At 33.3% G+C, this 23,024-nt stretch overlaps 2 protein-coding genes across 8 annotated transcripts in view; both read left to right on the top strand.

Annotated features, from left to right (window-relative positions):
• Positions 1-7,156, top strand: part of LOC117103203 (INO80 complex subunit D-like) — a 28,340-nt gene extending 21,184 nt beyond the window's left edge. For all 4 annotated transcript variants that reach the window (XM_033243737.1, XM_033243739.1, XM_033243735.1 and 1 more), the window contains exon 10: positions 199-7,156. In XM_033243737.1, the coding sequence (XP_033099628.1) occupies positions 199-1,202 (1,004 nt within the window). In that variant the 3' untranslated portion in view covers positions 1,203-7,156. The remainder of the gene's footprint in view (positions 1-198) is intronic.
• A 2,107-nt stretch (positions 7,157-9,263) lies between these two features.
• The window catches only part of LOC117103201 (TBC1 domain family member 5-like), a 38,213-nt gene continuing 24,452 nt past the window's right edge, over positions 9,264-23,024 (top strand). Inside the window, exons 1-3 of one of the 4 annotated variants that reach the window (XM_033243731.1) lie at positions 9,379-9,396; positions 11,546-11,657; positions 14,737-14,851. In XM_033243731.1, coding sequence (XP_033099622.1) covers positions 14,770-14,851 — 82 coding nt within the window. In that variant the 5' untranslated portion in view covers positions 9,379-9,396; positions 11,546-11,657; positions 14,737-14,769. Of the gene's footprint in view, positions 9,397-9,426; positions 9,564-11,545; positions 11,658-14,736; positions 14,852-23,024 lie in introns of those variants that run through there. The other 3 variants (XM_033243732.1, XM_033243733.1, XM_033243734.1) reach the window with 3 other exon arrangements.

The raw sequence follows: 23,024 nt of genomic DNA, 5'->3' as shown, positions 1-23,024 counted from the left end.
GTCGCAAATTGTTTGGCTTTGTGTATTGTACATTTTAAAATACTGTAAAGTTGGTTGAATACAGTATTTTTTATTTCGATTCAATTATCAGGTGTTCAGTGTCAGATTTTGTTCTCAACTAAACTCTCCAAATCATAAAGATGCTTTGCCATTTAGTATTAGATTACTGATATAAAAGAAAAAATTGTCTCTTTGTAGGTAAAAATGGAGATTTTTTACCAACCACCGAAGAACAGGAAGAACTAGAGCGTGCACTTCTCCAGGCTTCTAACGAAGTGAGCAATGCTAAAGCATCACTTGATCAGTTCTCGTTTGCTATGATGTCCGATCAGGAGAGTAATTCAAGCCAAGACGAAGCGATGAACCAAGGAGATCCCAATGAACTACCCAGTGACCTACAAGCTGCCGCTACCAGACTAATGGAAGATACGTTACGACAAAACTCCCTCAACGGACTTAATACTATGCAAATTGCGAACTCGTTTTCAAGTAATTCATTTAGCCCCAACAGTCAAGGTACGCTGGCTACCACACAGGCCGCATTTAATCCTGTCCCAGGAATGTTGACTGTACCAAGGCCCATGATATCACCTGCCCAGGGTAAGGATGATTTAGTGGACACTACATTGCTGACCAATGGTCTGAATCAAGCCAACACCAGTGCAATGTTGAACTTACAAAGACAATTCAGCACTGACCAGACAATGTCACCGCACACAACCGTTTCTCCTCACCAGTTACTAAATCAACATACGACTCAGTTCGCTAATCAGATTTTACATAGTCGGCCTATAAACCAACCTCAGGCCACGCTACTCCCAGGTCAAATGTCAGCCTCGCCACTGGATGCCGCGGCGAGTCAGATCCTCATGCAGAACTTTCGAATGCCATGGAATGCTTTAACAACTAACTCGTCTCTTGTGCAACCCACTTCACCGTTGCCATTTATAAATCCTACTCGTGCAACTATGCACACGGCATTGCCGGGCTTCTCGCCAACATTCCCATCAAAAGTTTCATTGGCGAGACATTTACCTGACATTCAGGATCAACGGATGTTTACTCCGCCCGCAGTGCCACAAAACACCGATCAACCCCAAGCGAACTTTATCAATCCAAGTGTTATTCCAAATACGACACCTATGGTAGCTTTGTCCAGTCCCAGTTTAGTGCCTCATGTCTCTAAGCAAGGTGGCTCCTGACATGCACAGCCAATTGATGGCCGTTAGTTCACATAATAAATTTTTTTTGTATGTTCTTCAATATACTGTAAATCCAAGGAATCTATATCAACTTTAATTTCAAGATCAACCAAAAATCAGGGTGTGGCATTACCAAACTTCTTAGAAAAAGAAAATCTTATGTAGTCCATGATTTTGCCTATCTCGGATTTTTTATCAATTGTACCAAGCAAAGAAATTACATAAAAAATTGTGATAATGTACAGTAGTACATTTTCTGTCTCATCACTGCCTGAAATCTGTGTGGGTTTCACACGTAAAATGTTTTAGCTACAGCACTTAAGTAAATGTTAATGCTGACGTGGCTTGATAAATCAGCTCTAATTTCACTTGGGACTACCATAATGTTTGTTGACTTAAGCAGTTTTCTAATCCAAGTTTGATAAATCCAAACCCATAGTATCCTTTGGATGAATTGATATCTTGTTGTCTTGGACATCAATTAGGTACTCAACCCTGAGGGTAGGTGGAAAGTGGAAGTACATGGTTAGTCTGACATCAAACATTATTGCTGTAAAATTGGGAATAGGATAATAATCCAATTATCAAGATAGATTATAAACATTTTTTATTCAAATTTCTGAGCGATTTCTTCACTATAAATAATTTGAACGCAAACATTAAAATATACATGCTATATTTTTCAAAATGTCATGCACTGAAATGGCCATTGTTGGGGTATCTTAAGGTAAAGCTTCTAGTTTTAAGAAGCGAATACGTTGCTTACATTCTACTATTCTTTTAACAACTCCACTGATTTTACTCAGTAAAGCAATGTTTAATTGGGGTTTTTTGATTCTCTGTTACTATGAAACCAAACAGATACCATGCTTTCAATACATAGATACATTTTATTCAATACATACTGTAGATGCATTTAACTTTATTAAATTTAACTTTATTGAATTATCCCCAAGCATGTGGCTAAATCAATTCTGACCGATCTTTGAGTCAAATTTTTTTTTCTTTTCACCAAGACACATACGGTACTCAGTAAAATGTAAAAATAATAATCGGTTTAATAATCAAACTGTTTTTGTTACTTTCGATTGATCACTACAATTTGCTTTGAAGATTTTTTTCTATATAGAATAACCTTATAAAATTATAGTTCATCTGTAATTTAGGTGCTATATCACACTTACAGTCTAATTATTATGCAGATAGTTTGTCATTTTTGATAATATATACTCTCCAAATTTGTTAGGCTTGGTTTAAATACACAGCTTACAGCAAATTACCATACATCTTCATTTCATATCTATGTCCGGCCGTAATCGAGTGAAACCCCTTTCTTAAGGCCTGTTTATACTTGCAACATTAACGTTGACGATAAAAGCTAGAAGGCAATTGTTCATTTAGAAAATGAAAGAAATAAGAGAGATGTTTACATTATGAGGATGTATACAATAACAAAATATGAATCGTCTTAGTGTAAAAACTTCTTATTTCTTTTATTTTCTATATGATCAATTGCTTTTTAGCTTTTTATCGTTATCGTTGCAAGTATAAACAGGACTTTATAGACCAAACCACTTTCTTCCCTTGCAACAAGTACCATCAAAGTAAAGAAATTCACCCATTTACATGCTGTAAAGAATGCTTTAGCTTAGGGGCTTTGCAAAATCTCTTCTGCTGAACCCCAACTAGGTGTCCCCAAAACCTTTGGCTCCCTGTAGACAATCTTAGTTACAGGCCTAAGTGAATTATTTTGATGAAATGAAACACGTTTTCAATTGATGTATGTTGCGGTTGTCTTCAGCTAAAGTCTTGCCAAGTAGCCTATATTTTAATCCATAATTTTTTTATTTATTTATTTTTTTAACCTTTTGAATTAAATTGAAAAGGACAGGAATATATCATAATCAAAAAAGAAAACCTTGCTTAAAAAATTGAGTATTAGTTACCAGTTAAGACAAACATAGAGAATACAAATAGCGGTAGTTCTTACTCAGTTTTTGTGAAATATATTGCGTACATATGTATATCTTATTTATTTACTAGCATCATAAAGCATTTATAACAATAATCAATAATATTGTTTGGAGTAAAAATAGTGAACAGATCTGAATGATGATACACAGAACGAATGATATTGGTTTTCCTAATTAATTATTTTTCAACATTACTGTATTCTGCTTCAATGGTGGTGCCAGTGGAGAAATCAGAGGTGGCCAGGACCCCTATAAGGGAGAGTGGGTTAGGGAGAAAAAACAATTTGTGAAAGAGGAAAAAAAAATTCTATGTAAGTTTTTATGGAATATGAGACTCTAAAATTAATTAAATATGCTTTCAACAATGCTAAATTATTGGATCTGTGTGCTTCACTCTCAGTTCCCACTCCAATGGTTTTACGTCCCCCACCCTATTGCCGTGGATGGCTTGCCACCATATTCTGTATTTTACCAGATTTATAACCCTCATCCATAAAATATTCTAACTGTACCTGAAACACACACCCAATTTCTTAAATCTACACTTTTCCCCCGATTTTTTCACTAGTTTATTTGGTGCTCTGTGTACATTTTCTTGTCGTTTTAAAATTATATACCTTGGTATAGCAATAAGCTCTTAGATAGAAGTGACCACAGTGCCTAGTTGATCATACACTTCAGCTTTGCATCAATGCCTTCTAAGAAGAATAAATCACATTACATCATTTCATTAGTAGACATTGATATAATGCTTGGCTATTATTTACCTTCACAATGACCTCAAACAGGGCCACTGGGGGGGATTTCAGGACTCTGGGTTGAGATGGGGCCATGCCTAAAAAGTATCTACAGCAGGGGCTTCAATGGCAGTTGACAGAATATTTTCTGTTGTGGCCTCACATGATTTATGTTTGTTCCACATGCCTGTATGGGTCGTAGGTCATTCCCAGGCTGTGTCCCTGTGGAGTTTTCCTCTTTTAGTCCTCCACATTTCTGGGTTGTATTTTACCTGAAGGAACATGTAAGATTTAGAATTCTTCAAATATTACAGTGTTAATATATCATCTGTTTGTTGGTTAAGGTATGGATTATATATACACCACAAAGCATGTTATGCCAAGTAACCACTCTTGGATCAATACCAGTGGCATCTCTAAGGGGTCGGTGGTCTTCCCCAAAAGAAATTGCTTGCTTCCCCGGTCACTGCCCCTCCCCTCCCCCATTGAATATGTTCGAAGCAAAAAGGCAAGCTCAGGTAGTCAATTAAATCACCTTATTTTGCAACCTAGCTCCTCACAATTTTCAAGCCCCGCGCTCCAAACTTCGCACCCCCACCCCAGATATGCCACTGAATGTCGAGTGAGTTATATTAAGAAAAATCTCAAAAGTAATTTGCAAGAAATTTCATTATATAAATTATGAGCTAAATTTCCTGTTATACATTATTCCTACTACACATCAGTTTGATGTAGTGGGTTTAATGAGGTGCATAATATGTATGTCACTCTTTGTTATTTTGTAATGCAAAGTGCAAATTCGGCCAATAGGTAGCAATTACTGTACATCTGTGATTCTACCTATCATTTCAATAGAATAGTACTTTATTGACGGATTTATTGTTCAATTCGTAAATATAACTGATTGATTCTTTTATACCCTTCAAAATCTACCTTAAGATTTTTTTTTTTATGCAGTGTACACTGATGAGAAATGTAAAAACACTGACCTCATATTCTCCTGTCATTCACTTTATGATATTGATAATGAGTAGGCCTAATGTTTTGTTTTTTATATAAAAATTTGCATATCAATATTAAAAATTTTATTTGTAGTTATTGATGGCATACAGACTTCATACCATTATTTTTATATGTGAGATTCATGTTGCATAACAGGTCTTAAAAAGACTGCGAATAACCGAATTGTTCATAACAGCATTTGTTAGTAGATTGTACAATTTTTGTATTGTATTATTATGTACAAACTTGAATCTCAGGCAAACCATGAAAAAAAAATAGCTTAGGGGCAGGAAAATGGATGTTAATGCATTTTTATCAATTGTGGTACTGAAAATGATTTAAATACATAATTAATTATTACTATTATTGATTAATTAATCATATCAATTAATCGATGAATTGATTAATCATCATGTTTAGGTTTTCCCACCTGTTTTTGATTAATTTTTTTGATTTATGGTATTAAACAAAAGTGGGTCAAAATGTCATCTATGTTTGTATGTTTAAAAAATGAAGTTATAATGACTTAGATACTATTTTTGTACATAGGTGGCTGTTACTATGGCAACATGATGCCATTGGTTTGTGCAATTCATGTAAATACATCATTACTGTACATTCAGTTGTGTTTTATTATTACTCATTATTGGTTATCAATAGATGTTAATCCTACACTTGTTTTGCTTAGAAAGAAAAGATCATTAAAATGTTTATTATTTATTTATTATTATGATCTTTTATTCTATTTTTGAATTTGAATTATTTTTTATTAACTCATTATCATGAGATCATTATAAAAAAAGCAGTGATTTTTGTTTTATGTTTGTCATTTTACAACGTATCATTATGGCTTAAAAAGTTTAATAAATGCAGTATGCAGCAGTACACTTTTAGTTTCTTAAAATCCTGGCAGAATGCTTCATCATATTTGGACAAAATTTGTAATATGAATGATTTTGATTTCTAACTTAATAAATTGAAGATAGAATTACACATCAAAGGCATTATCTTAAATTACATCAATTAAGCATTTGGGAATAAAAGGGGGTAGGAAAAAGCCAGCAAATTCTTTTGTTTGTGATATCCCAAAGAAATAATGCAAAACTGATCCTTTCTCTAATTGGATTGTTATCCTCATACAGTTTAAGGCAACAATTTTAATTAGGAATTCTTGAAAAGAATACTTTTAGATATTGAAGTTATACCATCTGCTTTTAACTTTCAATGATAGATTATTTTCTTCACCAAATAACAGACAAAAATAATACCCAAGTCCTATATTCTTTTGCGTAGACCCTTAAATTTGGTGGTAATGAATGTTAAGATTTTTGTAGTACTGCATTAAAAAAAAGGGTTGGTAAATCAGTAAAAACTTGATCTTTTTTTATCGAAAGTTAATAACTTATTTTCTCCTGTAAGTAGAGCTAAGGTTTTACTTTGTTATATTAACCATGTTCAGATCATCAAATTAATTTTATTTGACAAAAACATGTGACATGCCAAAATATGGTCATGATGACATCACATCATGACCATATATAGGCACATCATGACTATATATGGGCATGCAACAGTTTCTGTGTCTAAGAGAATTAGTGTGACAGCTTAACAGATGATATATCTTTATAGAATGACGAAATTAAAGTTGGATCCTGTTTCACCAAATGCAATATACAATGTATAATGTCATCTTGCTGGAAATAATGTTTGTACAAGTACTGGAAACTAATTTTAGTATGTGCCCTCACAGGAAATTAGCGAGAAAAAAATGTATGCTTATGTGGTTGAAAATTACCCTTCATCACAAGATAGTTCCTTCCCCCACTTAATCATTGAGCCCCTCCACTATACATTCAGGTCAACTCCTCCACCATCCACCTCCCCTCCCCCCTCCCCTTCCCAGGTGATATTCAACCACCTGATGCACGTTGTCATGGTAACAGCACCCCCTATTATTACGTAATCATCTATGAAATATTGCAGCTTATTTGTCTCTTGTTTTTTTTTTTGTTTCTTTTTTATCACTTTGTGTACATTATCTTCAATTTTGTTGTAAAAAAGAACTTTGTTTTCTGTTAAGTTTATATGTTGGACTTGAATTTGAGCTGTGTTGTATATGTGATAAGATAGTATTAATTTTTTTTTTTTTTGACATTCTATTATATCACAATCCAGTTGTTTGTGGGGAATTATCCGGAGTCGGATCTCACATTACAATTAAATATGCTGAATTTTAAAACATGGTGACTGTTTATTGCATAATTTTGTACTTTAGCCAAATAAGGTAGAGTAATATGCTTGGATCATGGAGAAAAACTAATTCTTACTTTTTAGGCCTAGGCCCTTTTGGCTATGCCTAGGCTAGGCCTACTACAATCAAGAGGCCTGAATGTAGGGCCTGTCTCTTATACACATCTAGATACTTGAATTTGAGCTGTGTTGTATATGTGATAAGATAGTATTAATTTTTTTTTTTTTTGACATTCTATTATATCACAATCCAGTTGTTTGTGGGGAATTATCCGGAGTCGGATCTCACATTACAATTAAATATGCTGAATTTTAAAACATGGTGACTGTTTATTGCATAATTTTGTACTTTAGCCAAATAAGGTAGAGTAATATGCTTGGATCATGGAGAAAAACTAATTCCTCCAGGCTTGAATGCACAGGAGGTCTGTTAGTGTAATATTCTTAGTGTTACTCACGCTGCAGTGCAACCAGCGTGGTTGAGGGGGTGAATGTTTTGAGGATGCAACATTACAATGAAAATAGATTAAAAGTGATGTTGCACTGAAAACATAGCATTTGGCTTTTCAATTCTTTTGGGTTCCTACTTGTATTACAATAAACACCTCGGAACGTTTATTGTCGAGAGGGGTTTTTAAGGGGCCGTTTATTCAGGGGAGGTGTACCGTCAAATGCGTTATTGCGTGATCATAAGGAATTATTGATCCCAGCCATGATGTAATTCTTCTGTAGATGAACATTTATAGTCTGTTCAGAATGGAAAAATAAATGACTCAGGGCATTTATTTCAGAGGCAATTATTCCAAATATGGCTCTAGAGGGGTGTTTATTTGAGGGGATATTTATTCAAAGCGGGGCGTTTATTCGAAAAAATATGGTATTTTCTTTGCAACTTTCTTTTATGGAACAGAGGAGCAGTAGGATTTTTTAGGTGGGGGGTGGGGCTAACTGTCCAATGGGGAGGGGCCTTGAGCTCGTATGTCCAATCGGGAGGGTTTTTTTTTTTTTTTTTTAAATAGGACCTTTGGATGGGCGAAAGTGGCTCAGACTGTGACAGGTGTGTGTTGGCTTAGCGTAGTCCTATTTTTTTTTTGTTTTTTTGGGTTTGACTGCCCGACAAGCTCTGACCGGTGGAGGAGCTTGACCTGTCTAATAGGGGGCCTTAAGCCACCTGCTGGCGCTTCCCCCTGTTATGAAAATATCTCAAATAAAAGAGACCCTTATAGAACACTACAAACACAGTGAACATGGGAAAAACAAACAGTACAATAACAAGAAACAATTAAAATAGATTTTCTCTATAAAATTCAAAAGTAGCAAAACTCAAGACAATGTGAGTAGCTATAACCAATTTTTCATTAAAATTTTAAAAGTTAGTCTAAAAAACAACTCAGCATATATTGGACAAACACATAGACAAGAGAATCTTACAATCTTTGTCAAAAATATAAACTTAAGCCCAACAATAGCCTAGTAGGTTTTACACGAAATATAGATCTATGAAATATTATTAAATTGGGTGTATTTGTGATGGCTATCTAGTATATGCTCCAAGGTAAAATATTACGGTCAAAATTGCCATCAGGAAACAGTCATATTACTGCTCCCTTTTTATATCAAGATAATTCAAAGTAGAATATCGAATATTGTTAATTAGATATAAAAAATATCAGATTTTTGTTGCACACATTCCCAACATTTAAAATAATGTATATTACTGTAATATTGAAAAAAAACCCACTTAATTCAAGAGAGTATACTGCTTAATTACTGTCAAATGGCAATAATATACCGTACATTCGAGATAAAGAGGGGGGGGGGGGGGGGGATGAAACATTATTAATATAAAATAGGGATGGGACACCACATTGACATCACTTAACTTCGGAGCCCGATAGTCGAGAACGAGGCTCGTCAATACCGGGTCCCAAAAAAAACCAAAAAACTGGTGCTTGCATTCAGTAACCCCATTATCGTAAGAAAACGTTAAAAGTATTAAATATATAACTGCATGCATCTATAAATAGAAATAATAATAAATTATAAAATACTCATAATTTAGTTTGTGAATGGAACAAAAATCACAGTGGAGAGATAGGGGGCGTTTATCGTTCCAGATCTTCGACCATCAAAAACAGAGAAAAACAATTGGAAACCTGCTGGCGCGGCGGATGTCAGGTGACAAGTGCAACTTCAGGTGTAGGCCTATTATGGAATGCGTTTGAAATGAGCGTGAGTTTTACCGTATTCTTCATTTGTTGAGTTAATCATGATATCCACTAGGCCTAGAGGGAACGACTAAATTACCATTCAAATTCTAACTTTTTGGTTACGGAACCTCCCTCGTCTGTAGTAGGCCTGCCTTCGACGTTACGTTAGGCCTGGGCCTGACTGACTGCGTAAGCCTCTTCTAACTAAGGCTAGCCTAGGCCTAGAGAGGCTAGGCCTAGACCCTGGCCAATCAATGAGTTGAATGGGGCCTCCGCCTAGCTAGACCGTGGGTCTTTAACTAGGCGCTAATGCACTTTCGCACCTAACTATTAATTCTTAATATTTTTACTTGAATTTTCTTATCACAGTCACAACACATAATTAATATCATTTTTACATGATTCAACCACTCATAAAGTACATTTTTTCAACAAAAAGATACCTTTATAACTATAGGTTGATACAGGGTTTCCGCGCTTGCTAGCACGACGAGCTGTACTTTTTTACAATCAAGTAAGAAATTGCCAGAATGTCAGTCAGTTCTTAAATTTTGAAACCATTAAAGGCCAGTATTATAATTTTAATAGGAATTTTCCCATGAAACATCCAACAACAAAATGTGGCATCATGCAGTACCATCTTTTTTTACTTTCTTGTCGTATTTGAGGTTAATCGAACCGACGTTTATCATTGGCATAGTTGTTTTTCTGGATTTAGGCCTAGGCCCTATTTTTCGATCTGTCTGTGTACGCATTTTGATCATTACTAATTTTTGAAGTAATTATTGTATGTGTGAATTTCATGTAAACACACATAGTCAAACAACAGCACCATACATTATAAAGAATGGCATACAATACGGCAAATAGATAAGTTTTCATAATGTTTAATTAAAAAACTTCATGCTGCAAACTCAGACATTCTGGCAATTTCTTACTGATTGCAAAATGGCAGCCGCTCGTCGTGCTAGCGAACACAGATTCGCTGTACTTATTTGTGGGCTTATTTGTTGAAAAAGGTACTTTGTGAGTGGTTAAATCAGGTGAAAATGTTTGTTAATTATACGTTGCCGTTAAGGTAAAAAAAATAAGAATTAAATGTTAGGTGCGAAAGTGCATTAGCGCCCTTTCCCTAGATAGCACCTCCCTGGTGAGAAGAGTATGAGCTTGTTTGTACAAGCAGGTATAAACTAGGCCTACGGTATATTGCAGGAGTATTATATTTTTGAAGCTAGGCCTAGCCTAGGCTAGAGCTTTGACCTAGGCCTAGGCCTAGAAGTACCTACTTACTTTTTAGGCCTAGGCCCTTTTGGCTATGCCTAGGCTAGGCCTACTACAATCAAGAGGCCTGAATGTAGGGCTGAATTACAAACAATCGGCCCATTTTCAGGTCAGTCGAGCCCAATTTGAAAATGGGCTCTTCATGCAATCATGCAAGTAAACTCTCTCAGCATGCTGGGTACTCACCTTGTGAATGTGGGAACATGTACCGTATATTTTTTATACAAGTAGGCATAGACCTAGTCTTTAATTTTAGCTATTTTTCTGGTGTATAATAATATTCTTGTTATGTTAGGCCACTGGAAATATATTACATGGTTCTCGTCAGCCGGCCGCTTGCAACTTTAGGCCCCATGTCAAAACAATTTATCTTTCATCTTTGTGTCTTTTTCAAAAGAACACTGAGGTAAATAGTTAAAAAGTGCGATACTTTTCATTCAGTTTTGTTATATTTTCGTGAAAATATAATTCACCTCACTGTGAAACGCAGTCAAACCATTCTGTAAGTCGCTACATGTTCAGTCGTTCACAGAGTGTGTGTAATCGTTGCGCACTGCCATGCATCTGTATTTTCAATAGACAGACAATCTTTGATATATGGTGTGAGACAGACAATCTTTGATATGGTGTGAGAAAGATGACAAAAATCCATTACCAATTATTCAAGAATTGCTGATGAGAACAGTGTAATGTATTTCCAGCGACCTTATCAGTTTTCATTTTAAATTTGCTGTATTGTAATTGACACACCTTGTTGAGTGCTGCCAATATATTATTATTATTATTATTATTTTGTTCTAAAAAATCTTGATTTGTGTTGCAATATACTTGGCAGACTATAAAAGAGGTTTTCACAGTAGAAAACCTGTAAAATTTCTAATGTCTTGCAGATTTATCCAGGATCATGAATTTTTGACATGATTGTTTACGGATCAAAAAGTTGGAAAAGGCTTTGAAGGGTGGATCGTAAAATGAGTGGCATTGCAGATCACCCCCTTGCAGGTACCGTAATCATCTTTTTTTCTAAAGCCAGGCTCCAGAGAAAAGACATCTTTTAATTGCTGTACAACTGAAGACACAAAAAAAAAATGATTGGTTGTTAATGAGATTTTTGAATATTTAAAAACTGGGGTTAAAAGGAGCATTAACCACCCTTTTTTCACCTTATTTTCACCCTTTCCCCAAAGCCCCCAAGCAAAAATTTTTTTTTTTTTTTTTTTTGCAGCTTAAATTCTAGTTGCTTTAGAGCTGAACTCAATTTACAAATTTAATCAAATCAACACTCCCCACCACCATAATTTATAATATTAGTATAAAAAGACAGACTAATGTAACTCCACTTTTCTTGAATTTACCTGTTATACTAGATTGATCTATTTTGCTTGATTTGTTTACATTACATTACCATCTACTGCTTTATGCAGTGGCATCAACATATCCCTGCCTTATTGCATAAAAAGTAGTTTGAATTCATAATGTTTTTATAAAAAGATACTTAAAAGACATCATATATACATTCTGGCAGATTAATACTATTATTTTGAAATGAACAAGTTCATAATATAGTAACATGCATTGCCACTTGATTTTATGACATGTAATCATGTGTCTTCATTAAAATTGAATATTAGTAGTTCATGAATAGTAGTTTAGTCCTAATTTAATAAATAACATAAAAAAGGAGGTTTTTTTTTCATTCTCAAAAGAATTTTCTATACAAACTTGGCTCTGTGCCTCCTCAACTCCCACTAAAACAATTGTGTACATTTTCTTCTCTCTTCTTTGGGACCAGGATATTTGGGGAGGTATTGGGATTCTGTCTCCTTCCTATTAGAGTGTTATCTTCGTGTTAACATAAGATTGAAAATTGTATATTTTGTTTTTGTTGTTGCTGTTTCTGATGCAGTTGTTTCTGTTTGTGTTGCTGCTGCTGTTAATGTTTTAATATTACAATATGATCACATCTATCTGTTGTGAATTGTGCTTCAATGTACAGAACATTAAACGTCATATACAACGTTCAAGCGTACTACAGTAATCATACATTTGTTTAATAATTATACATTAGTATATTTGTACCTTGTGACATGTAATAAATTACACATCTTGCTTTTTTAATTATGGCAAAACTTTTTTATACCTTGTTTGGTGAAACCCGCCGTTCACCAATTTTGATGATTTCTAATAAAAATTACATTGTATTTTTGGCCAATTAGCGTACCCGGTGCCACAAAAAAAATGATAAAGTTTTTCTTTATTTTTATTACACCTGCGCGGCCTTGAAATCTCCAAAAATAACTCGCATTTCTTCCTAATTACATAAATTCAAAGTAGTTAACCATCCCATTACTACACTGTTTACATTCAACAATAAAATGTTATTTTTTATTTTCTCCTCTCTCTGGATGTTTTTGGTAAAACCATTTAAAAAATAAGTTCATGAAACAAGGTATAAAAAAAAATGTCCCTAATAAAAACAGTACTCGATAATTAAAAGGATAGTACTTTAGTGATTTGCTATTACTGTACATTTTGATTAAATTGATTATTAGATTGATTCCATGGATTGGCATATGTTGCTCGTACATTTCTGTTGTTAAGTAATACATACAGCAGAAACATCGGAATACTATTGTACCGTAGGCCTAATGTACAGTGCCTTTGCTGTGTGGTGTTATTCACTTTAACCAACAATGAACAATTATAAGCAGAACAATTATAAGCAGATTAAACAACTCATTATTAATGCTTTCATTCTTTATTATTTGCCATTTTGCAATTTTCAAACATCTCATCTCAAATCTAGCATGGAATGACCACAGTTTATAACTACTCTTGAATTGATCTTTCAAACATTGCATATGAAATATGTAATTGCAGTATAAACTAGTATGACTGAAAAAGAAGTTATTACGCATTATGTGTCCTTGAGCAAGGCAATTTATGTTCACCTTCCACTCAGTAAAGTTGGAAGCGGTTTGGTGCGATGTGAATTGTTTGGTTTCCCAACCTTGTGGTCGGAGTTTCAATCCTTCGCTGTGCATTTTGCTAGGGTGCCTTGAGCATGGTATTTTATCTATGTTGTTTCTCCATCCAGGAGTATAAGTGGGTATCTAATGGGGTTGCCTGCTCCTATATATGGATCCTATGACCTGGGACAGAAGCGCTTCGGATCTGCAAAGAAAGGCATTATAAATAACCAAATAAATAAGTAAAATAAAATATAGCAGGTGTTTGATGATAGGATAATTATGAATTGAGATGTTATTGAGTAGTCTATAATTAAAAAAAAAAAAATTTTTGCATTTTGGTTTTATTAAAATTTGACATTTTATTTGTTGGCCATTACATAGTAAATCCAGCAATGGTAATTATTAACACCGTAGTAACTAGAGTGATTGAAAGAGCAAGCAACTTTGCAAATTAATGAAGGGTGGGGGGTTGCAATTCAAGATGGGCTTCTTCTCAAGATTAAGCCACTGGGCTTCTATTCAAGGTTTTATGGTATATAGTTATGATGTACCTATTGTCGTATGGTAATGTCATCATACTATTTACGGTAGGATGATGTTGCATGTTTTTGTCAAATAGAATAAGATAGACTGAACAGGCCTTAATAACACATTAATTCATTAAAAACAAAAATCTTTTTTTAAGTTTTTTTCTTTTAACTTTTAATACTGGAATACTATTAACTTATAAAACCTATATTTTATTTTACAAATTTAAAATTATAATAAACAAAAAATATAATTTGTGTGGTAGTCATAATATTTATTTTTTTATTAATTTTTCCTAAAGCTGTCTTTTTAAGAATTTTGTGTAATATAACTTTCCATGCATAGTAAATCAAAGCTTTGCTCTAACCTTTTGCTAATTTGATAACCATTCGTCCGGTTTGCAGTACTGTAGCAGCTAAGGCACTTTAGCTATCATTTAGAATTTCATTTAAAAGAATGAGCAACAAAATTAATAGCGTTGCACGACAAATGGATCTATAGTTTATAGCCTGCATCGTTCGCATCCTATGTTTGTCAGAGATAGATTTCAAATTTTGGAATCTAATGTGTTAAATTTCTAGTTCAGTTTTCATGAATTTGTGGATTCTATCATCATGGCTACCACTGAAATCAGGAAGGGAACAACATATGATGAGATTATGCAATCTCTTGAGATGTATGGCAATCAAGGAAATGGTGAGATTTAATTTTTTTGGAAATTTGTTTGTCTCATATCATATTTTCTTGTAAATTCCATTTTCTCAGTAGCATAGAAAACATCCCTTTTTTGCCATTTGAACCATTCTCTCGAATAGCAGATTAGAAATTCCAGATCAGTTTCTTTTTTTTAATACTTTATCTGTATGTAAACAAAACATACCCATCTCACTTTACACGTACCGCCTTGTGTACATATTACTCCTCCTCCCTCCAACACATATGCATCCCCCCGTAAACCATCAAATATCAGTCTGTCATTTCATTGCTTACACCACAAAGTAACGCAGACGATAGTTTGTGAAATCAAACTTAATTTTTCATTGTACTTCATTTTAGAAGGAACATCCATTTATAATTCAATACTTTAAAATTTCACATATACACTATCCTGTGGACATCCTATACAGTACACCCCTTCCCCCTACACATACTGTATTTACTAGTAGATTGTCCTTCAGTTTACAGTATTTTCTATTGCTTTAAAATAATTTTCTACCTTTACTTAAAGAAATATTTTGTTTGTCGTCTTGATTTTTTTCCTGATGGATCATATTTTCTTACAAAAAGTTTCTAGACTGCAGTAGAATAAATATTATGGTCTTAATTTAGTATACAAATTGCAAATTACTGGATTATTGAAAATTACTATCAAATCTCAACTACTTGCTAATAACATCTCATTTCATTCAAGTAGAACCTTTGATCTAATACTCATAATAATCATAATTAAATACTGTATCTCATCTGAAATTTACTATCGTGTACAATTTTACCCCTGTATTGATACTCACACATCCTCATTAGCTTATCAAGCAATCTTTATTTATATATTTTTTTTTTATCGATGAAGTTTTTGTTGTATTGTTACCTGAAAATTAAATAAAATAAAAAATAAATAAATATATAGGCCTAGTTTTCCTACAATATGTGTACAGAATGATTTTTTTTTTATATCTTATTTTTTGTCTAGTATCTTTTAACAAAAAGGTTTATGATTAGCAGTAAATAAACACATATTATTAGAATATAGATGACTGCAGAGTTCGCTAACAATAGGCCTTTCATTTCTTTATTAAATAACATTCATCAGCAATAGTCTGAGGTATATCATAGAATATTTATTGTCCTATTTTACCTTTTCTTAGAAATACAAAGCATAATAATCAATATGTTTTAAAATGTCTTCAGAAATTAGAAAAAATGTTTTATAGGATATTAATTATTTTTTTATTAAGGTAGTTCTACGACTAGGCTAAATGTCAATACCATTGACTAAATGTGTAGAAGCAGTTTGGCGCAGCGTGAAAGGTTTGGTTTCCCAACCTTGAGGTCGGAGTTTTAATTCCTCACTGTGCATTTCATTTGTGTCCTTGAGCAAGACACTTTATCTGCATTGCTTCTCTCCACCCAGGAGTATAAATAAGTACCTGGTGTGGTTGCTTGCTCCTGCACTGAATACAGCAGCAACACTTAAGGGACAGAAGCGCTTCGTATCAGCAAAGAAAGGTGCTATATAAATATAAATGAATATAAAGTTGTCAGTTCAGGTAACGTATAGTGCTCGATGCTATGCAGAGCGGTATAATAATATTATGAATATATATACAGTATATGAATATGAATATGTATAGATAGAACAGTTGCATGGTGACTACACTTTACAGACTAGACTAAATGTCAATACCATTGACCAATGTCTATGAATAGGACAGTCACATGGTGATTGAACTTTCCTGACTACTGTATCAAATTATTAATCATAAAGTGCCCCAATACCTTATTAAAGGTATATTAAGGGGTAGTTGGCTTTTAAGGGGTAGCTGGGTCATCTGAGTTTTTGGTATGTACATTACTTAAGCGAACCCTGTCCCATTTCAATTTTTGTTTTTTCACAATGTATTTTATTGTCACTGTAATTGTAAATATTGGTCGAATAACTAAATCAAATAAAAAAAATAAATGAGCTCTTCATTTAGTAAAAGTAAAGTCATATCTAAGAACAAATTTGGATAAATAATTTTAAAGTAGAATTATTTTGGTATCAAACTTAACCTTATTTGCAACTTCCTTTTATATAATAACACAAGCTACTGTAAAAGATTTGGTCTTATAACATGAAATACAATATATTGATTCAATGAGGTTTAATGTTTATACAGATACCTGTAAATTGAAAGATTGATTCCAAAATTAAAAAAAAAAAGATCGGAGGCCTTCAGAAAAAGAAAATGGATTGTAAATTCATGTTTATTTTTGCATAATTTTGAACTTCTTGTAAGCTAAAAAAAAATCAGGTAAATGAAACAAAAAATTTCAATAATATTAAACTTAGAGGAGATAATGCATGATTAGTTTTGATGTAATTTTTGAACAATAGGTACAAGTACTTGCAACTTATGATTACTGTACAGAGGCTTATGCTCACAGCCCTCCCTTCAATTGTATGAAATGTAAGTGAACACCTCAATCCATCCTTAGTACTGTGTCAGTACTATTTATATTAGGCCTATAATACAAGTTCAATCATTAATATTTTGCCAGTTAATTAATCTCCATGTGGTGTTAAGTATTTTAAAAATGTTTATTGATTATATAGTTTGGCTGTTTGCTAATGATTGTATCCTCTCCCAGAGTGATCAATTAACTGGGATCAAACTAAGGCACAAGTCGGATGAATGAATAAATACATTGAGGTGCAACAGCTGGTGTTTTTCCCTTTATTTTTTCCATGATTGTCCTAAATTATTTATTAATATTCTTTCATTAATAATTCGAATCAATATATATTCATAATGAATGAATGTATTATTATGTGAAAGAGGAAGTGCTGAAATGAGGATGTTCTACAATACCAGACAAATGCTGCTTGACTACCTAATAAGCAAATTTGTCGCAAAGTCGTTACACTATTTTTAATACGTGCACCCGTTCTATTTTCATTTTGAATGTGTCTGAATGCGCGGTGACACTCAAAGTGCAACACTGTTCTATTTACATTTTTTATCCTCAGTTGGATATTACATAATTCTAACTTCTAGTGATACAGTAAGAATGTTTGTTGAAAGCCTGCAGTCTGGTTTTAGTGATGTGCGGACACTGTTTAAGCAAGGTGAACCTGAATTTATTAATTAGTTGTTGAACTTTGACCTATTTGTTGTCATCCTCAATGTTCTAAGTACCATTAACAATGTGCATGTGTGATGATAATTTATGTAATATATTCTTTGTTATTCAAATGGAGAAGAAGTAAAATTAAACAGAGATATTGTTGTCGTTCGGATTAGTAAAGCTACAGATATTTTTGTATGGAAATCCTTGTGAAATATAAAAATCGTAATTCTAAAGGTTAATAAATATCTTAGCTGCTAACCTTTTAAGAACATTTTCAATTGCATATTTTATATTTTATGAAATTATTTGTAGATAAGTAGATAATGGCCCTAAATGACTCATTGAAGTGAATACATTTAGAATTGATATTAATGATAAGGCTAATGTAATTCTTGTTTAGCTCTCTGATAGAAGTCCTACTAATATTTTGGTTAAATATTGTCAAATATTTGTCATCTTTATTGCAAATTTCAAAACACTGTTATTGGCAAAATGGCCAACGTCCTGAGAGTAGCAGCCTCGAAAGTAGGTAGTTGTATGTGTCCATCTTGTCTGCGTCATTGTGTACCGCATCACATCAGTGTCATGTGACTCCTAAAATGGGCATAATACTGAAGAACAATCAATATTTATTAACAAATTACTTGTTTTAAAACGGTGCCATTGGTCGAAGTGATTTATTCAAAAATTCAACAATTAAACAGTGATGCAAGTATATATGTTAAAACTCAACTTGCAGATATAAGACAAATCAACATTCTTTTATTTAACTTGTAAAAATGTTTATGTACAAAGGAATAACTAAAAAAATGTTAATCACTGCCTATCATCCATTATGTTTTCTTTCTAATGTCCCCATCATAACCATTAATTCTATTTAATTGTTTTTGTGTCTTTGGATTTGTAACATTTCTTTTGATTTAAAATGTCATTTAAAGTCATTTAAATGGAATATGAAAGGTTAATATGTTTTTAGTAGGCCTGTCTGGGTAAGCCTACACTTGGATAAAAAAGAAGAGATAAATAGGCCTACAATGAACATAGTAACTGCAGACATACCTGTACAGGTTGTTTTTCCTTGCCAATTGTCATTATTGCCATGCAAATCATTATCATTATCACCATCACCATCATCATCACTGTTGTCATAGTTGTTGCTGTCATTGGAATAACAGAAGTATCATTATCACCTAAAATTACATGATTACACCAAAAATGCTCTGCTCAGCTCCCACATGTAGTATTCCATCCCCATGAATTCCCAGCATCCATCATCCTCTACTTTTCAGGACATTTTGCCCCGCAGTTAGGAGGATCCTGGCACCGCTGATGATGAGACAAGACTTTTGTTATACCTTGTTTCAGGAACTTGTTTACAGATCATTAGAGGAAGGCGGAATAAAAATTAAAATAAAATTTTGTTTTCTTATAGCAAATAGTTTTACCAAAAACATCCAGACGGAGGAGAAAATAAAAATAAAATTCTATTGTTGAATGCAAACAGTGTAGTATTGGGATGGTTAAATGCTTCAAATTTATATAATTAGGAAGAAATTTACATATTTTTGGAAATTTTTAGGCAGGGGCAGGCATAATAAAAACTTTTATTTTTTTTCAGAAATTTCCATTTTTTTTTTTCCGGCAGGGTGTGCTAATTTGGCAAAAATGAAATTTTATTTTATAATTTATAATCAATATTGGTGGCGGCGTGTTCGCTAAACAAGGTATGAAAACAGTCTCACCTAAAGAGGATGAATTACACTGCAAATGAAATTTGATGATTGCAAAGTATTCACTTTTAATGCAATTTTTACAAACCTTAATATTCGTTTGTACAGTAAAACACTTTAAATCGATGATACATCAAACACAATTCATATTAACTTAATACAAGCTTTAGTCGATGTCGACAACGGTTGCTAACTCATGTAGCCTGATGCAGTCATGTTGATATGACGAAAGCTCACAGTAAGTTTACATCCATCGTGTTTGCTTTATTAATGATTAAAATAGTACAGCTATTTTAAGTAAACCAGATGAAACTATTTACATAATTATGCATTATAAATTGATGAGAGTTTGGAATCGGCTTGATCCAGCCACATACAGTAGTTGACCTTTCTTCACTTCTCAGAAACTGTGCATAAACACATAAAAACAGAAATTGACAAAAGTAATTATAATAAATCACCCTCCAGCACTGTGTGTTGTCCTTCATATTTTGTTCTTAGTAATAATAATGCCAAATATTTATATAGTGCCAATTTCAAATTGAATGATCAAAGGCGCTGAGTGTTGTCACTGGATAACATTGGTAAACCAGTGAAATGTGCACCTTCTCTGCTCCCTGGGGAGTATACCTAGTTGTGCGCTTGCACTGATCACACGAAACTAGTACATTCATTGCCAGAACATCCTACCAGAAACCCATGCTTATAATTATAAATGGCTAATTAAAAATACTGTAATTAAGCCTAAAGTTCAGTTTCCATACAATCACTACACACTATCTCCGACTGTTTTCAGTGATGCTGATTGGTTGGTCGAATCGGAGAGCATTCCCGATTGCGTCAACATTGTAGCGATACTTTAGCGATTATATCGCTAAGATCATTAATCATTACAATGAACTCTGAAGTTTGTTGGTTCAAAAAGGGTTTTGAACTTTATGAACTTGATACAGGTTAGTTGATTTCATAGAACATATTCTACTGTTAATGAACTTAATGCACATTGGCCGTCAACAATTTTTTTGGCGCAATGCCAATTTATTTCTATAGTATTGATTGATTGATTGATTGATTTATTTTCCACATAATGAACAAAAACAAACATATACATGATCAAACATATTCAAAAAATCTATGTGGTTGGAGACCACAATAAGTTTAAAAAAAACTTTAAGATGTGGCCACCATTAAAATAAAAATAAAATACAAAAACTGAAAAATAAACAGGTAGTCTGGTTTCTATTTTAATACATAAGTTAGAAGGCTTAATTACCATACATCGAGACCAGATATCGTTTGATATGAATTTTAACTAATTAGTATTCACAATTTTTATGGGCAATTGTTTTATTTGATTACTGGCAATTCCTTTTTCATCTATCTTATTTGAATTTTTGTTCCATCCCAACAGCATAGCCAATTACAGAATGAATTTTAACTAATCTGTTTTACTCATTATTTAATATAGGATTGATATAGCGCACTTTTCCAGATAACTGCTCAAATTTTTTTCCCCCTGGTCATTGGATACAGAATCCATCATACACTACATGCTACCTCTTCTGCTACCTGGGGAGCATAGTATTCCTTGTTAAGTGTGTATACATTCACCACTACTACTTATTTCATTCCAAAACATTCTGCCCACTGTACTAGGCACCCATTTATGCTCCTGGGTGAAGATAATAACGCAGATAAATTGTCTTATCCAGGGACATAAGCAGTGTGATAAGCATCGGTCTCAAACATACGGCCCCATGAAAACCTTTTACCCCTGCAGCACGCTATAGGATATGTGCAGATAGCAAATAATTACAAATAATTGACTTGGTGGCGTCAGGGGTTGTCCCTTACTGTGTCTCATAAGTGTTTCATGAGGGCGAATCCTTTGAAAAATATGACAATTTAGGTGTTTCCAAGGCTTATTTAATCTCTTTTTGAGTCTACTAATATGTAGAAAATACATATACTGTACAGTATATATTTCTTTTTCTCTCGACGAATTGTTGTTTTTCTCCTGGCCACCACTGTATACTATTTCTAAAGAGGTATTAGGGACCAATGACCTTAATGGATCAATTAGGATTATTGTATCAATTAATGGTGATCCGCTACCCACTTGCGCATGGGGTGATTGCTACCCGAATCAATAAAATCAAGTCATGTTGCAATGCAAGGCTTTCTTGATGTTTGAAATTGTAAAATTATATGTCTGTCTATGCCCAAAGGTATTTTAAATGATTACCTTGCCTATCAGTTAATGTTTACAGTTAGTAGCTTTTCTAGCTGCCTTAGTTGGTCTTAATTAATTTTGTCATAGCGCTTTCCATGAATATTTCAGCTCTTGTTTTAAGAAACATTCTACGGAATTCATATGCTTCAAAAAATGCTTAAAGTAGGAAGTCGCTAGATTAACATGGTAAATACTCTATCCGTCTCGGTTTTAGTAGCTTAAATGTTCATTTATTCAACTATGGCTTAATAGATAACCCATTATGCAATCATTGTGACTTTAGTGGAAGACCCAGATCACTTTATTAATTGTCCATGCTGCTCAGCGAAATATTTCACTCACTGATATCTGGGACCTTTTTCCTTTTATGTTTAGAAACGATCCTAATTAATACATTTATCAGATTTGTCTTAATGGTTAATGGTTTTTAATTTATAGAGCGCAAAATACAAAAAGTCTCTAAGCGCTATTAACCATTATTATTATCATTATTTAACCATTATTTTAGTTAGATGCAGTACAGACCTAAATGAAAAACAAAATTGTATGTTATTTGAGATTGTTTAAAAGTATATCTTTTAAGTACAAATCGTTTTTCTGTGTATGCCCAAAGAATTAAAAAATCAAAAAGGATAGTATTTTTTTTTTCTTTGTTCGATGAGTTTTGACTTACTGGGAGGCTTGACCTGGCTTACAAGGGGCCTTAACCACCGGCCCCCAACTGGTTTCCATCAGCACTCACTTTCAAACTGCGGCACACACTTTTGTGGTGCGTTCGTAAAAATAACGTACACACAATACAATATAAATCGTGACACTTAATGTAATAAAATATGTTATGAAATTACACAAGTGTTGTGTCATGGCACAGAGAGTTTATCAGTTATTGCCTATTAGAAGTTTAGTATAGATTTGTTGTAACAAAATAATCAAAATAATTGAGGTATGAATGAGTAAAATTCTGTTCACAGCCTTTTTTAGTTCCTATGCATGTAATGCAATAGGAACTATTGTAATCACTCTGTCACATTTCTTTTGTTTTTTATTGTGTGTAGTATGTGTGTGCGTATGTGTG

Source organism: Anneissia japonica, unplaced genomic scaffold (assembly GCF_011630105.1).
Source record: "Anneissia japonica isolate Jap-2015-1 unplaced genomic scaffold, ASM1163010v1 scaffold2652_len1590060_cov184, whole genome shotgun sequence".
In the NCBI taxonomy this organism is placed as follows: domain Eukaryota; kingdom Metazoa; phylum Echinodermata; class Crinoidea; order Comatulida; family Comatulidae; genus Anneissia; species Anneissia japonica.
The sequence above is the reverse complement of the archived record's forward strand: the minus strand, read 5'-3'. Positions and strand labels throughout refer to the sequence as shown.